General features: G+C 44.8%; 1 protein-coding gene across 1 annotated transcript in view; it reads left to right on the top strand.

Annotated features, from left to right (window-relative positions):
• Window positions 1–17,132, top strand: part of AGMO (alkylglycerol monooxygenase) — a 126,981-nt gene that overhangs the window by 8,108 nt on the left and 101,741 nt on the right. Inside the window, exon 3 of the mRNA XM_083468414.1 lies at window positions 3,328–3,479. Coding sequence (XP_083324540.1) covers window positions 3,328–3,479 — 152 coding nt within the window. The remainder of the gene's footprint in view (window positions 1–3,327; window positions 3,480–17,132) is intronic.

The following is a 17,132-nucleotide window of genomic DNA, read 5'->3' as shown; positions in this document are numbered from 1 at the left end:
CTGAGCGAAGTCAGGGAATAGAACTCCCACTCCTTCCTTCCCCTTTCCGCCACCTTGCGGAAAGTTTGGCTTTGTATTGGAGTGTGAAAAGGGAGAAAAAGCCTTGACTCTAGCATGTCAAGCATATTTCAACTCGATTTGTGTCAACTCTAATAAGTTGGTTGACAGAGTAATAAATTGGTTGTCAGCTCGAGAGCTGGCAACTGTCCAAAAAATAAAAAGGGGATTTCAGATTGCAGGCAAGCTCTTTTCCTTTTTCAACCTGAGGTTTCCAAAGGCTGCTGCTTCTCCCTCCTTTTTCGTAGAGAAAACATTAGGAAATCTTGTTGTTTTACTTTTTCTAGTCGTTTTCCCATTGAGAAATGTAAATTTCAATTTTAAAGTAAGTCTGTAGACTTAGTTATGGTGTGTGCTGGTGACTTCTAAGCAATTTCTGTGAAATAAGTGGTGTGGCCAGCTTGTATCTTTGTAAACCACATTGAGGTTTGTTTGTTTTTTACAATCAAGTGCTGTATACATTTTATTAAATAAATATTTCCCTTGCGCTGAGGAATGCTGCCTGTTGTTATTAGACAAGAACAGTGTGTTTGTGTGTGTGTGTGTGTGTGTGAGAGAGAGAGAGAGAGAGAGAGAGAAAGAGAGAGAGAGAGAGCAAGAGCGAGATTTCACTCCATAATCAGAACCAGCAGAACATACATAGCTGCTCATGGTAAGCATAAGGTGGTAAAGGGTGGCTGTCTTTCTAATTTTGTGTTATTCCATGCTCTCCATGGCAGCCATTTTGTGCTCCACAGCAGATACAAGATTCACAATGTGCACACTTAATCCAAAAAGGTTGGCGACCTTTGGATTTCCTATCTCATATTTTATTTGTGTCATATCTACTTGATTTTAGTCTTTGAAGATCCAGCGTTTCCTAGTAGCTTCCTTTCCTTTATTCCACAAAACTAGACAGCAATTTATGGATTTTTAACACATTATTTATCTAACCTTTTGCAGAATTGCATATAAGGCTACATTACTCCAAAATAGGTAGAAATTAAAGCCAAGTTGTAATGTTAGTGAATTTTCCTACTATTTTGCAATGAAAATTTGTCAGAGCTTCTGATTATAATCATCTTACTTGGAGCAAGTGCCATTTACGCAAAGGAGCTTAGTTCCAGATAAATAATCAGCTTAATTAGCCTCCATTTTTTTCTTGAAACCCTCATTGAAGGGGGGAGTAGAAGGTTTTTTGTTTTGGGGGGAAAAAAGAGTAAGCATTAAATAACTGCTAGGTTCATGACTTTCATAAAATATTATACAAAAAAATATAAGTAACTGCTGATGCTTTTTGTGATACAATCAATTATTCTTACAATTTTAGCTATTATGTTTCATTTTTTTGTAATCCAATGATGAATGAAAAATATGCAGAATTTACTTGCGTGACTTTTAAAACCAAAACAAAATCATTTCTTTGCAGTTAGTCTGAATTTTACACTCTGGCTACAACCCATGGAAAAAAGGACTCAAGGGTAAAATGAAAGTTCATAAAAATGGAGGAAACGTATCTATTCATATTTCTGGATATGCTGCAAAAGCATTACATTTCTTTTATTAACAAGGCCAAAGTGAGAAAACAGTATCCAGTGGCCACAATCCAACACAGAGTCAGGCACTCTTAAGCCCTTTTGATTCAGTAGGGCTTAAGTCCATGTAACTATTCACTGGATAGTGGCCAATAAATGATAACATTGTGTTGCTGGATCCCCCCCCCCCTTTTTTCATTTCCTGGGCAGTGAAATGTTGTTGAGAATACTTTTTTTTGTTCCCTTTAGACTAGCATTGGTTCTCTTCTTGCCACTTGTCTGTATGATTAAGAATTTAAGCTAAGACTTGCAAATGCCGCATGCTATAAATTGTAAAAATATGGTTGGTCATATAAAATCATCTTTAACAATATCTGAAGAACAGGACTCTTATGAAAATTAAACATCTTCCAGGTGTTTTGCCTTAGAAAATGGCAGGTTCACCTACCATTGAAAGTTGCATGGAAATTCTCGGTCCATCAACTGCCAAAGTGAAGTTAAACAGATATCTTGAGTGGAAAATCAGGACAGCTGTTGGAGGGCTATGAGTGAGGCACAGGTGGACTATGACAGCCAGAGGTGAAAGAGGGTCCTCTCATACTCTTTTTGAATTCTTTTTGGCTTTTGGAGTTGTAACCAGGAAACATTGCCAATGCATTTCCCAAATAATAGTTTAGTGTTAACACACTTTGATCATAGTGATTCTTTGTAGCTAGAGGAATCAGGTGCGCAGAGCCTTACAGGTAATTTTGGGTCAGCTTAAGCCTCCAGCACCACAGTAGCAGCAATCTAATACGCTGACTGCACTTATTTGTCTTGTTTGTCATTTTTTGACTCTTCAATGTTGCCTCTGCTCATTGGGCCACTGCTTCTGTAGATTCAGTTTCATAGGGCCCTGTTGATTTGATTTTGAATAATTTATCTTCACCTTTTTTTGAATTCCTTATGAATTTGTGTTTATTGCTTCAGCAAGTGTTCTTTCACTGTTTTTCTACAATATTTATTTATTTATTTGCTGAATTTATATCCTGTGTTTCCTCCTGAAGGAGCCCTGGGTGGAAAACAGATCCACAAGTTAAAAACAAAAACTTTATTATTCAGTTAAAACATTCTAAAAACAATTACAGTTTAAAAAGTACTCCACCAAATGATCTCAGGGAGGAGCAGTATTCTTCAGCCACCAAATACTGAAATGTTTTCAAATTCCTCCTGAGCATTAGTAATGATGGAGACCTACAACTCAATAGGGAGGGCATTCCACAAATGGGGAACTATCGCTGAAAAAGTGATGCAACTGAGTAGTGCAGGTGGCAGCACTGCCAAAAAGGCCTCACTTGTTGATTGTGGGGTTTGAAATGGTTGAGAGGAATATTTTAGGTACTTGGGTCCCAAGCCATTTAGAGCTTTATATGCCTCATTTGTCACTGCCTCCACATACTTGTCCAACACAGCATTTTCTGATTCTGAAGGAATGGAAAGAGAGAGCTGCGTATCACAGGTATACTGATAACACCACCCTCCAAGTCCCCATATGACTGCGTCCAATAGTTTCATATCATGTTAACTAGCACACGAGACTGAATGGATCCTTGATAGATTCTGAAAGGCATGGAGTCAAGCAACAATCTCCTATTACTTGGGAGTAAGCCATATTCATCTAGCTTTTGAGTAAATTTCTTCTGAATAAATGTGCATAGAATTGGGCTACATGTTGAACTCAGAAATTTTCTTCTGAACTATGCCTTCCAAATTTCAGAGCTTTGTTTATAACCATTGAGCTGGCAATATACATCTATGTGTGGGACAACTACAGACTTCTGGAACTGCCATGGGACTCACCGTGGACATGGTATTTGACATTCCTTGGAGTAGATTTTGGTTACTACTGGTTCCACCGTATGGCTCATGGTAAGACTTGTTTTGTTTTTTGATTTCTTGTATATTTTTTACTTGTTTTCTCAAGAGATGCTGATGAAAGCACGCTCAGTTGATGCTGCCAGGAATGTATTAATCTTCTCTTTAACAAGTTGCTCCACCATGAATGCCATTTTGGCCATGAGGACTGTCATCCTGTCACCCAGGACCAGACTACTTGTAGGCAGAGTAAGGTGACTGTGTCAGGCAATAGACAATGGGGGTGAAGTAGTGACAACAGTCTACCCCTGCTATGCCCCCTCAGCATGTTTGCAGGCTGTTTTCACTCTCCTGAACTGTTAGTGATGCTGCTTGTATTCCTGTACTCCCTAGTCATGTTCCAGTGCATCACAGACAGTACCATTAGAACAGGAAAACCGAGAGGCAGGCAGCCCAGGCTACAAATGCCAGATGCCAGAAGGCATATGTGTGCATTGTTCTGCTCCTATTATGCACGAGGGTCCTGATGCTGTTGCATTTGGTTGAGGAATGGTGAACTAAAGTGAGATGTTCGAGGACAGAGCTTTGTGTCCCTCAGCTGTCTTCAGCTGCAGTAGAGGATGTTCTCCTTCCCATAGTGTTAGAAGTATGATTCACATACCAGTCCATTTCATGTTTCCATTTCAGTTTATGGAATGGAAGGGGCATTTTGTGTTTTTTCCTCTCTCCTTTTTAGGCAGCAAAATGTTTTGGGCTAGACATGACTGGATGTAGGCAAGTAGAAACCTCAAAGGCAAGACACAGGCAGGCTGGAAGCTGCAAATTGTAAAGTTTGTCTATGTGAGTGAACCACTGCGAAGATCAGGACTTCACTTGTATGGAAAATAACTATATTTAGTGAAACTCCCCTAAGTTGTTGCATTATCTTTATTTACTTGATTAAAATGCACCAGTGAAAAGTTTCAAAAATGTATTGGCGTTTCCCTAAGAGTGAAGTCAGATGTAATCTTCTGAGAGCAGTGTAGCCTTTTTGTGAGTGTGTTCAATTTGAAGGTTTCTTTTTTTTCTTGAGTTAGGAAGCTGGGGTACCCAGTATGCTTCTGATTGCCTGGTACCCATGCTGTTGTCAAGAAATCTCTTCCCCTTACCGCCACCAGTCTTTGGAACAATTTTGAAGTTAAATATTTTACTCTCTTTAATTAGCAAGGCAAAGATGAATGAACATATATATGCATACATGAAATTAATTTAAAAATGAAAAAAGATTGTCAGCCTTCCTGAAGCATGAAAGGTAGGGGCTAAAACTGAATGGCCGTATAAACATTTAATTTGCTGTTATATATGTTTGTATTTTAAATACTAGCAGTCACCTTTAAAGTCCAAAATGGCCTGGGGTGAGGTGGAACATATGAACTTGCATGTACTTTATGATTTGCTCTCTGGCTCATCCATTCGCAAAGATCTGATTGGTAGTTATCAGAAATGGGATCTTCTCCTTGGTGACATCACAATTATGAAATTCTCTTCTCATGAAGATCTAACAAATGCCCTTTCTTCCCCTTCTTATATAGGTGCTTTTAAACTTCTTCTTTTTTGAAAAAATATTTGCTTTTTTACCTTGCTTTTTAATACCTCTGTGCGTTTCTACTGTGTTGTTTGATTTCCAGCATTGTTTAATTTGTTTCTTTAAATGTAAGCTGTTCCAAAACATTGGTTTGAAAAGGAAGGTATAAATTATTTAATAATTTTAGGCCAACATGCCTAAAATTAGTAGGGGACCCCTTTTGGGATTAGCGTGAACTTTTGCATTTCCTTCAAAGGATAGGAAATAGAGATTTCTGTTCAAAGGGGAAACATTCCTAAATCCTCAGATGTGTGGAAAACATTGCTGCAGACTTAAAAACTATAAGGACAGGTAGGAAATTATGATGGGCTGTTGAACTGAGTGGAAGGGTGGGATGGCTCCTGCCGCTGATGAGAACACTTGTGATGGAAAAAGGAATGGGGTCAGAATCGGGCTAGAACAATGCTGGGAGGGTTTTTGAATTAAGCAGCAGAGGAAGGAGGCAATCGGACATACAGCAATCCTATGGGGAGGAACTCCAGACTTCATTTAGAGAGAGGGGTGGGTGGGAGATGAGGAAGTGCATGGGAGATGAGACAATGCTAAGGGGAGGGAATATTCATCATAAGGGGTAGCCAAATTCTTTGTGTGGGTGTGAGAGAGATGGGGAATATTTTTCATCAACAACAACATTAACTGTATTGGCAGCACTAAGATGTCCATGATTTCCATTATGAAAAGCTATTATAATACATCTCATCCTGAGCACCTAATCCTATCCACCAAATTTGCATTGACAGAGAGGAAAAGAAAATCTGTTCACTTCTGTTTGGGGGGGGGGGGAGAACAATTGCCCTTTAAGAGAACACTGTTGAACTCTTATTTTTAAATTATAATTAGACCATTTCATTGCAGGCAATACGATTTTTAAGGTTCAAACTACATGTGACACTCAGTTGCACGATTCTTTCCCCAGATGATTTGTTTCTTTAATGCAAAGCAGCCTTGGAGGAGGCTGTGATCAAGAGCGGGGAGAACAGTAGGGGGGTTGTTTTAACTCCTATCCTTCCTGCCATTAGTCTGCTGAAAATCCTCCCCCCAGCTGCTTTCCCACCTGTGGGGAGAAAAGAGATTAGGTCCTGTCAGGGAAAGAAGCACACAACTGTGTAGTGACAGGATGCATGCATGGTTCATTCTGAAACAGCCTGCTTACTACTACACTGGATGGGTGCCAATTCAGCAAGGTACAAGAATCTCGTGTCATAATAGCCACACAGAATAGAGAATTGTCAAGGGAACATCTTTACACTATGGCTGAGTGTTATGTACGGAGTTGAATAGGATCCAAACTGCAGCAGTCTGATTGGTCCTAGAACAATAGGATTCAGAATACAGCAGTCTGAGTGGTCCTAGAACAATGCAGCACTATGATTGGTTGGCAGGAACCACCCAATCATGCTCCAGATAGAAGTGAATCCACAACCTGATTGGCTTACAGTAGAATTCCGGAATTAGCCAGTCATGTGCAGCCCATTGTGTAAATAATGTATATAAAGCAGATACTTTGAGGGGACTTTTATTCATTCCTCCTCACCACTATGAGCTGAATAAAGAGCATGAAATCACTTTGCGACTCTGAGTATATTTCACTGAGGAAACTATCCAGTTCTGTTCTCTAGAAGTGCTCTATTTTGGGCAGTTGTATATGTAGAGGACCACTGTCTTGCTAGTGATTAAACTAGCAAGCAAAGTGGAAAAACAGCAGTGAAAAGGAGGTTACTAGTCAGTTTGGGGCATCCAGCACCATGTGGGATTGGCAAGATACAGTAATGGCTACTTGTGTTTTGCAAACTTTCAAAGGACTCAGGAGAGCAATGCCTCCCTGCCTCTTTTATGACAAGCCATTCCATGTGAGGCTGTTGAAGAGCAGCAATGTAAACTAAAATTAATGTTACACTAAACATATATTACTAGTAACTTTTTTTTTTGTAACTTGCTTTCAGCTTAAAAAACAACAACCAGAAAAGAGACTTCAAAAATGTATTAGAAAGTGCCTTTGAACATGTGAGCCATTGGGAAAAAGCTTAATAGATGGCTTTTCAAATTTTAGCAGACCCAACTACAGTGGTACCTTGGGATGCGAATGGGATCTGTTCTGGAGCCCCGTTCGCACCCTGAAGCGAACACAACCTGCGTCTGCACATGAGCAGGCCGTGTTTCACCACTTCAGCGCATGCACGTGACGTCATTTTGACCATCTGCACATGCATGAGCAGCAAAACCCAGAAGTAGCGCGCTCCGTTACTTCAGGCCGTCATGGAGCGCAACCCAAAAATACTTAACTTGAAGCACATTTATCCCGAGGTATGAGTGTATTTTAACTTTACTAATTCTAAAAAAGGTGGGAAAACTTTCTGTAGAAGGTGACAGCATAAGGTTTCTAATTTACTGTAGTTACCTTGTTTGTTTTACATATCTTTTGCTTGGTTAATTACAAATACAGTATCTGATGTCTTTCCCCGGTGGCTAAAGGTTTTTATTTTCATTTTAAAGGTGCCAAAATGCTTTTTAGTTCAAGAATGGCAGTGCTTTCCCCAGGATACTGGAGTGTTTTCTAGGTGACGCAAACACAAAAATGGATAAAACAGATTTATTCCTCTGCACTCCTCACTTTTAAAAATAGTCAATGGAATGAATAGACCCATTCTGGTGTTTTCAGAATTGGTCTAAGGCCTATTGTCATGTTTCACCATATGAATTAGGCAAACTAATCTTCCTATAGTTGCCTGTGAGCAAATAAACTTTTCCAAATTACTGTGGACAAATTCTAACCCATATGTGATGCTGTTAAAAGTCAACTTTTATTTGGCTATATCTGAATTTCCCAACCTGTAAGCCTCCTGATTTGTTAGGCTGTATTTGTAGGTCACATTTTCTGATCCTCTAACGTTCAGAAATTTAAACCATAGTTTGAAAGATTGGGAAAGCGTGTTCTCATTAAAAGGGAGCACATATTGCGGTGGGGGCCAGCCAAGACACCCTCTGTTGCCAGGCAGTTTGGGATGGTATAGCTCTGGCAGAGATTGGTAGCCTGAGTTGCTGGGGTAATTTTGATGTTACCAATTTGGGGGTGGGAACAGAGGTTTTTTAAACAGTGCTCGCAGCGATCTGCTTTCTCTTTTGCTGCGTGCACCGGATCACCCGCCCACCCGCCCTTAATTTGGGTCTTGTGCGTTGACCTTGCTATGCCTGTTACGAGGTCGCCTGCGTTGGGGCAGGGGCCTGGTAGGAATTTTGTCCATTTGGCAGATTGGCTGGTGCCATTTGGTTTTTTGCCTACTGCATAGCAAATCGTCGCAACTTGTAAGGTTGCGGTTAGGCATTGGTTAAAATTGGTTGGAGGAGGGGTAAGGATTGGCTAGACCTGCCCCTCCAATGCTGCTGCTGCAAGGGAATTCTGTTAAAGGAATTCAGGGGCTTGCCATCCTTTTGTCCAAACCCCTGGAATCGGGTTCGGGCCGCGTAAGCCCCTGGGAGCATGCGGGGAGAAGCTGAGGGCTTGTGGCGCAGCTCCAGTTCTCCCCAACATTGTTCCCCCTCACTGACTTTCGCTGGAATCCGGAAGTCAGTTCTGTCCCCAGACACGGGGACAGATAGTCCTAACCAATGCCTAAGCAACCACTCACATCCATGTATGTTAATAAAGTTGTGGCCAAAATTATGCCAAAAACCTTAAACAAAAATTCTGTGTGAAGTGTGTGTTATTGGGGTGGGGGTGTCTTGGGGACCTCAACAGCAACAAGCACTATACTTGCGTGTTGACACCCCACCCTTCCCTCCTATTATGCACTAAGCTTAATAGAATACTTTCTGGTTTGATCAAACCTCAATCCGTCATTATGTCTGGCAAATTGCGATAAGACTGACTCTTCCAAACTAGGAATCTACATGAGGAGCTCCATGTTGGGCAAAAGATCCTTGCATTGCAGAACGTTGGACTAGATGACCCTCGGGGTCCCTCCCAACTCTAAAAAGGTAAAGGACCCCTGACAGTTAACTCCGGTCGTGAATGACTCTGGGGTTGCAGTGCTCATTTTGCTTTACTGGCTGAGGGAGCCGGCATACAGCTTCCGGGTCATGTGCCAGAAGTGGCTTAGTCATGCTGGCCACATGATCCGGAAAAACTGTCTGCGGACAACGGAACACCGAAACCAGAGCAACACACGGAAACACTGTTTACCTTCCCGCCGGAGCAGTACCTATTTATCTACTTGCACTTTGACGTACTTTTGAACTGCTAGGTTGGCAGGAGCTGGGACCGAAAAACAGGAGCTGACCCTGTTGCAGGGATTCGAACCGCTGACCTTCCGATTGGCAAGCCCAAGGCTCAGTGGTTTACACCACAGCGCCACCCATGTCCCCCACTCTTATAGTTCTATAATTCTGTGATTTTATAATCAAACAGTTTGGAGAGAATCACTCAAACTAAGAGGGCAGCATAGCTGCTGTTTCAAGTGGTGGCAAAGTCAGCCTCCCACTTGTTATTTTTTGGTTCTGCTTTGTTTTTAACTAAAATAAATTATTGGCCATTTAATCTTCCCCCACCAGAACATTTGGAAAATTCACTTTGCTAAAGTTGCGCTTTACAGGGGAATGGTGGACCCCAGAATGTGTGTTTGAGGGAGGAGATAATTTTAGCCTGACTTAAAATAATGTAACATTTATTTTAAAAAGTGGTATTAGTATTTGAATTGTCTGTGCTGAACTTTAAAACTTAGTTACATAATAAAATCAAATGTGTCGGTTGTATGGCCCTTGTAGTTTAAATGCATCACGTTAAACCACAATAAGAAGACTTCAGACTACTTATATTTATGCTTACTGGCATCCCAGGGAAAAAGGTAAAGTTCAGTTTATAAAATCTGGGCAAATAAGGATGTAACTTTTTCTTTTCTCCCTTGGGCTGAATCTCAGCTGAAATAACTGACAATTTCTGGACTTGCAGGAGGAAATGATGAGCTAAGATAAATATCCAGATGTTTGCTGGCCAGATGGATAATGTTACATTTTGGAAGACAATGGTATACCTGTGTCTCCTGACAGGAAGTTGTAAACACAAACAACCTTTTTATCTCTGTAGTCTTGATGAAAGTTTGTCTCACTTTTTTAAAATACAAAAGTGTGCATTTTTTTATAACTAAACCTACAACGGTTCCAAATAAGAAATCCTTGCAGCATGGAGGCACAGCTTTGAAATGGTGGCTGCATCTGTCAAAGTTAATTTAACACTCTCTGTGCATTGATTTCAGTTCATGGGAGACTTGGCTTCCAGAAGTGCCTTTCCAGCATTAGGAAATAGGTGTGCCATCTTTTCCCATGCTTCCTAGGGTCTATTCTCATGTTTCAGGTTATTTATGTCCAAAACTGGAAACCTTGACTTTTCACCTGTCCACACCAATTCAGCCCCCCTTAATTGTTTGGTTACATTTCAATCAAATTATTGAAATTAATTATTAAAAAGTAATGGTTTGTATCCAAAGTTAGTCATACTCGTAATAGACCCATTGAAATGATTGAGCATGACTAATTTAGGTCCATTAATTTCAGTAGGTCTACTCTAAGTAATAGTTGAATACCACCCTATGCAAATGATACGTGGGTGGCGCTGTGGTGTAAACTACTGAGCCTTGGGCTTGCCAATCGGAAGGCCAGCGGTTCAAATCCCCACAACAGGATGAGCTCCCGTTGTTCAGTCCCAGCTCCTGCCAACCTAGCAGTTTGAAAGCACGTCAAAGTGCAAGTAGATAAATAGGTACTTCTCCGGCGGGAAGGTAAATGGCGTTCCCATGCATTGCTCTGGTTTTGCCAGAAGCGACTTAGTCGTGCTGGCCACATGACCCAGAAAAACTCTGTGGACAAACGTTGGCTCCCTTGGCCAGTAAAGCAAGATGAGCGCAGCAACTCCAGAGTCATTCGTGACTGGAGTTAACTGTCAGGGGTCCTTTACTTATACCTTTTACCCTATGTAAATTATTCAGCAGTGTAAACTCATATGAAGTATAGCTTCTCAACTCCTAGAGAGCCACATATGCTGGTTTTTCATGTAGATTGGATACATCCAGAAGGTGGAAAATAACGTTGAGGTTTTTTCTTTTTAAAAATCAGAAACAAAACAACAGACTCTTTAAAAAACCGTCCCCTTTTGGTTAATTTTACGGGGTGGCTATGAATAGGATGAAGGTGTTTGCCTTTGCAGATTAAGGACTCTGTTTCTTGCCCTCAGTCTGTATTGATTTTGTGACATCAGGTATAGCCTGGTCTGGAGAGAGCCTTAGCTCAGTTGCAGAGTCATCTGCTCTGTCTACAGAAGGTCCCAGATTCAATCCCTGGTATCATCAGGTAGGGCTGGGAGAGACCTCTGTTTGAAATCATGGAGTGCCACTGCCAGTCAGAACTCAGCTAGATGGTCTAATTCAGTACAAGGCATCTGCCTTTGTTGCTATGGTTAAGTGATTTAGTGATGTCATGCTGGATATGGTAACCCTGATTGACTGGAATTGCATAGTCCGCAAGGAGGAGGAGGGGATTTTAAAAATTGGTGCCAAAACAGCAGCTGATTAAGGCTGTAAATGACGAGGAGCAAGGAATAGATGGAATGGTGCTATTTAAAACTGAATTATGTTTATAAACCACTTAGAGGTTTTTTTTTTTACACTTTAGCAGTATCCAATTTCTGTTAAATAAATATAAATAAATAGAAAGAAAAAAAAACTTGGTACAGCACTGAAGAAGCTTAAAAATCCTACGGGTTGAATTTTCATGTCCCCCTCTAAATTATTTTAGGCCCAGGAAGACTCCCTGAGTGAGTGCTTGAGGGCCCTGCTCTTGCCACTTACCATCTGGCTTGGGGCGGGGCCTTTGGCCTCATAAGGACTGCGTGCTGCTTGCGGCCTGCTGCCCAGGAAGACTCCCTGAGTGAGTGCTTGAGGGCCCTGCTCTTGCCACTTACCATCTGGCTTGGGGCGGGGCCTTTGGCCTCATAAGGACTGCGTGCTGCTTGCGGCCTGCTGCCCAGGAAGACTCCCTGAGTGAGTGCTTGAGGGCCCTGCTCTTGCCACTTACCATCTGGCTTGGGGCGGGGCCTGGGGCCTCATAAGGACTGTGTGCTGCTTGCGGCCTGCTGCCCAGGAAGACTCCCTGAGTGAGTGCTTGAGGGCCCTGCTCTTGCCACTTACCATCTGGCTTGGGGCGGGGCCTTTGGCCTCATAAGGACTGTGTGCTGCTTGCGGCCTGCTGCCCAGGAAGACTCCCTGAGTGAGTGCTTGAGGGCCCTGCTCTTGCCACTTACCATCTGGCTTGGGGCGGGGCCTTTGGCCTCATAAGGACTGCGTGCTGCTTGCGGCCTGCTGCCCAGGAAGACTCCCTGAGTGAGTGCTTGAGGGCCCTGCTCTTGCCACTTACCATCTGGCTTGGGGCGGGGCCTGGGGCCTCATAAGGACTGTGTGCTGCTTGCGGCCTGCTGCCCAGGAAGACTCCCTGAGTGAGTGCTTGAGGGCCCTGCTCTTGCCACTTACCATCTGGCTTGGGGCGGGGCCTTTGGCCTCATAAGGACTGTGTGCTGCTTGCGGCCTGCTGCCCAGGAAGACTCCCTGAGTGAGTGCTTGAGGGCCCTGCTCTTGCCACTTACCATCTGGCTTGGGGCGGGGCCTTTGGCCTCATAAGGACTGCGTGCTGCTTGCGGCCTGCTGCCCAGGAAGACTCCCTGAGTGAGTGCTTGAGGGCCCTGCTCTTGCCACTTACCATCTGGCTTGGGGCGGGGCCTGGGGCCTCATAAGGACTGTGTGCTGCTTGCGGCCTGCTGCCCAGGAAGACTCCCTGAGTGAGTGCTTGAGGGCCCTGCTCTTGCCACTTACCATCTGGCTTGGGGCGGGGCCTTTGGCCTCATAAGGACTGTGTGCTGCTTGCGGCCTGCTGCCCAGGAAGACTCCCTGAGTGAGTGCCTGAGGGCCCTGCTCCTCCCTGCCACTTACCACCTGGCCCAGGGCGGGGCCTGACAGGCCTCACTAGGACAGTTGTTACTGCCGGAGAGGCACAGAGTGTTTTTAAAATGTTTTAAAAAAATTTTTTTCTGGATTTTTTGTATTTGGGGGGTGGGATTGATGTTTGGTTGGGCTTGGGGAATTATTATTTTTTATTTTGATGTTTTTGTAATTTTTATATTTTTTGCTTGTATTGTTGTATTGGTTTTGTTTGTTTGTTTAAGGTGTTATTTTGTTTTTAGGGGGAGGGGTCAGGGCTGCCGGGGAGTGGGCCCCAGCCCACAAAATGGCTGGGGCATGTTCCACAGGGGGGGATGCACTGGGACAACCGATCTCAGTGATCACGGGTAGGAGGAGGAGTTACGCTAAGACCAGACCATGTCATTACAGAGGAGGCAGGTTTAGTCGTTGTCTGAGGACTATCCCTGCCTCCGGGTCTGGTCCTGTCCGGACGGATACTAGAATCAGCAAGGGATACCCACATGGCCTGAAGGTGCTGCTGTGCAATGCCAGGTCAATGATTCAGAAGACCACTGCCATCCATGACTTGATCATGGATGGAGGATTTGGCCTGGCTTGTGTAACAGAGACTTGGTTGGATGAAGCAGATGGGCCTGTTCTTGCCGCTGCTTGTCCACCAGGTTTCTCTTACGCACAGCAACCCAGGTCATGTGGGCGGGGAGGGGGGGTTGCAGTGATTTTTAGGAAGTCATTAGTTTGCACCAGGCGTCCTATTGGGAAGACCCAGTTTTCTGAGTGCATGTTCTGGAAGTTGGGCAATAGGGGCAGTACAGGATTCCTTTTGGTGTACCGACCTCCCCGCTGCGCCAAGGATTCCCTGCCCGAGCTGCTTCAGGTCGTGGCGGATGTTCTCCTGGAGACACCTAGCTTGGTCGTCCTAGGGGATTTTAACATCCATGCCGACACGACCTTACAAGGGGCCGCTCGGGACTTCGTGGAAAGCATGGCCTCCATGGGGCTGTCCCTGAATAAGTCTGGCCCAACCCATAGCCGTGGACATGCCTTGGACCTGGTGTTTACCTCTATGGATGTTGGTGATCTGACACTAAGTAAAAGCGAAACGAAAGAAGTGCCATGGTCAGATCACTTCCTGGTGCAACTGGACTTCTCTGCGACCCATCCCCTCTGCAGGGAGGTGGGACCAATTCGGATGGTCCGCCCCCGCCACTTAATGGATCCAAATGGTTTTCAGAGAGTGGTAGGGGATGCTTTATCCCATGTTGATGGCCTTTCAGCTGATTCCCTGGTGGCCCGCTGGAATGTGGAGTTAACCAGGGCTATTGACTGTTTGGCTCCGAAGCGCCCTCTCCGATTGCATGGAGCCCGGACAGCCCCGTGGTTTTCCACGGATCTGAGGGCAATGAAACAATCGTTGAGACGGCTAGAGCGCCGGTGGCGGAGAACTCATTCCGAATCTGACCGGACACAGGTTAGAGCTCAACGTCGAGCCTACCAAGTGGCGATAGCGACGGCGAAGAAGAATTTCTTCACCGCCTCTATTGCATCTGCAGAAAACAGCAGCAGGAGACTTTTTCAGGTGGTTCACAATTTAGCGGAACCACCTGCAACATCGGGGCCCAGTACGGGCCACATGTTCTCCTGCAATGATTTTGCAAAGTTTTTTGCAGATAAAATCGCTCAGATTCGGGAAGAAGTAGACTCCACCGTGGGAGCAGGGCCGGGGCGGGAGAGTGCAAGAGTTCTGTCTGGTCAAGTTGAGTGGGATCAATTCCAATCTGTTACCTCCGAGGATGTGGACAGGCTGCTTGGACGAGTGAAACCAACCACCTGTCTCCTGGATCCTTGCCCATCCTGGCTAATAAAAGCAAGCCGGGAAGGGCTGGGCGATGGGCTTCGTGGGGTGGTGAATGCTTCCCTCCGTGAGGGAGCCTTCCCACACCCGCTGAAAGAGGCGGTTATTAAACCGCTTCTTAAAAAACCATCTTTAGATGCGGCCACGATGGCCAACTATCGCCCAGTCTCAAATCTTCCATTCCTGGGCAAGGTGATTGAGCGAGCGGTTGCCGAACAACTCCAGGCACGCCTGGAAGAAGCGGACCATTTGGATCCCTTCCAGTCGGGATTCAGGCCTCATCATGGGACTGAAACTGCCTTGGTCGCACTGGTTGATGATCTCCGGCGGGCTAGGGACAAAGGTGAGAGCTGTTTCCTAGTTCTGCTGGATCTCTCAGCGGCGTTTGATACCATCGACCATAGCATCCTTCTGGACCGTCTTGAGGGGCTGGGAGCTGGGGGCACTGTTATACAGTGGTTCCGCTCCTTCCTCCTGGGCCGTGTTCAGAAAGTGGTGGTGGGGGATGAGTGTTCAGACCCCTGGGCTCTCACTTGTGGAGTGCCTCAGGGTTCTGTCCTCTCCCCCATGCTTTTCAACATCTACATGCGGCCGCTGGGAGAGATCATCAGGAGGTTTGGGCTGGGTGTTCATCAGTATGCGGATGATACCCAGCTCTACCTCTCTTTTAAATCAGAACCAGTGAAGGCGGTGAAGGTCCTGTGTGAGTGTCTGGAGGCGGTTGGAGGATGGATGGCGGCTAACAGATTGAGGTTGAATCCTGACAAGACAGAAGTACTGTTCTTGGGGGACAGAAGGCGGGCAGGTGTGGAGGATTCCCTGGTCCTGAATGGGGTAACTGTGCCCCTGAAGGACCAGGTGCGCAGCCTGGGAGTCATTTTGGACTCACAGCTGTCCATGGAGGCACAGGTCAAATCTGTGTCCAGGGCAGCTGTTTACCAGCTCCATCTGGTACGTAGGCTGAGACCCTATCTGCCTGCGGACTGTCTCGCCAGAGTGGTGCATGCTCTGGTTATCTCCCGCTTGGACTACTGCAATGCACTCTACGTGGGGCTACCTTTGAAGGTGACTCGGAAACTACAACTAATCCAGAATGCGGCAGCTAGACTGGTGACTGGGAGCGGCCGCCGAGACCATATAACACCGGTCTTGAAAGACCTGCATTGGCTCCCAGTACGTTTCCGAGCACAATTCAAAGTGTTGGTGCTGACCTTTAAAGCCCTAAACGGCCTCGGTCCAGTATACCTGAAGGAGCGTCTCCACCCCCATCATTCTGCCCGGACGCTGAGGTCCAGCGCCGAGGGCCTTCTGGCGGTTCCCTCCCTGCGAGAAGCAAAGCTACAGGGAACCAGGCAGAGGGCGTTCTCGGTAGTGGCGCCCGCCCTGTGGAACACCCTTCCAGCAGATGTCAAGGCGATAAACAACTACCTGACATTCAGGAGACATCTTAAGGCAGCCCTGTTCAGGGAAGTTTTTAACATGTGATATTTTATTGTATTTTTGGTTTTTGTGGAGGCCGCCCAGAGTGGCTGGGGGGGCCCAGCCAGATGGGCGGGGTATAAATAATAAATTATTATTATTATTATTATTATTATTATTTTATGTATAGGTCTGTAGAAAGCTTTTTGTTGAAATAGGGAGTTTCCAGCTCTTTAAAATGTGGAGCTGATGGGATTGAAAGGATATATAATCCTAAATCAAATTAAAAGCTGTCTCAGTTTGCTATTCTGGGCCACGTAGAAAAGTGTTGTTCATCTATTGCTAGTGAATGAGCATTGCGTGGACAGGCGGAGTCCCCAGATCCCGCGCGGTCCTGTTGGCTTTTTGCAGTATAGTGACGCTGGGGAGACCATGCATTAAAAAGAAGGGACTCAAAAATAACTTAAAGAAGGTTTTAATAAGAAAAACAAAAAACTCCATTTACACTAAATACATCAACAAACCAACATGACCCAACCACCAACCCATCCCCCAGGGTAATGGGAGAGCTAGATGCTGCTCCTTATATACTCTACCCAAATGCTGACACACCTTAATCAAATACAACTCAGCAGCACCTGCTATGTTTCACAGCTGTAAAGCTGGGTCTCGTTATCTTGCTCTGGCCCTTGCTCTGGCCCCTTAAAGACATACACATGGAGTGGAACAATGATGAACCTTTACATTTAAAGAAACCATTCAACAGGTCCCCCCCGTCATGTGGAATAACGACTCAAGACAACGTGCTATGGGATTAAATTGGCCACAACTTTATTAAATTTCAAATGTGG

The sequence above is a fragment of the Podarcis liolepis genome (genome assembly GCF_965112155.1).
Source record: "Podarcis liolepis genome assembly, chromosome: 12".
Taxonomy (NCBI): domain Eukaryota; kingdom Metazoa; phylum Chordata; class Lepidosauria; order Squamata; family Lacertidae; genus Podarcis; species Podarcis liolepis.
Note: the sequence above shows the minus strand (reverse complement) of the source record. Positions and strands in the feature narration are given on the sequence as shown.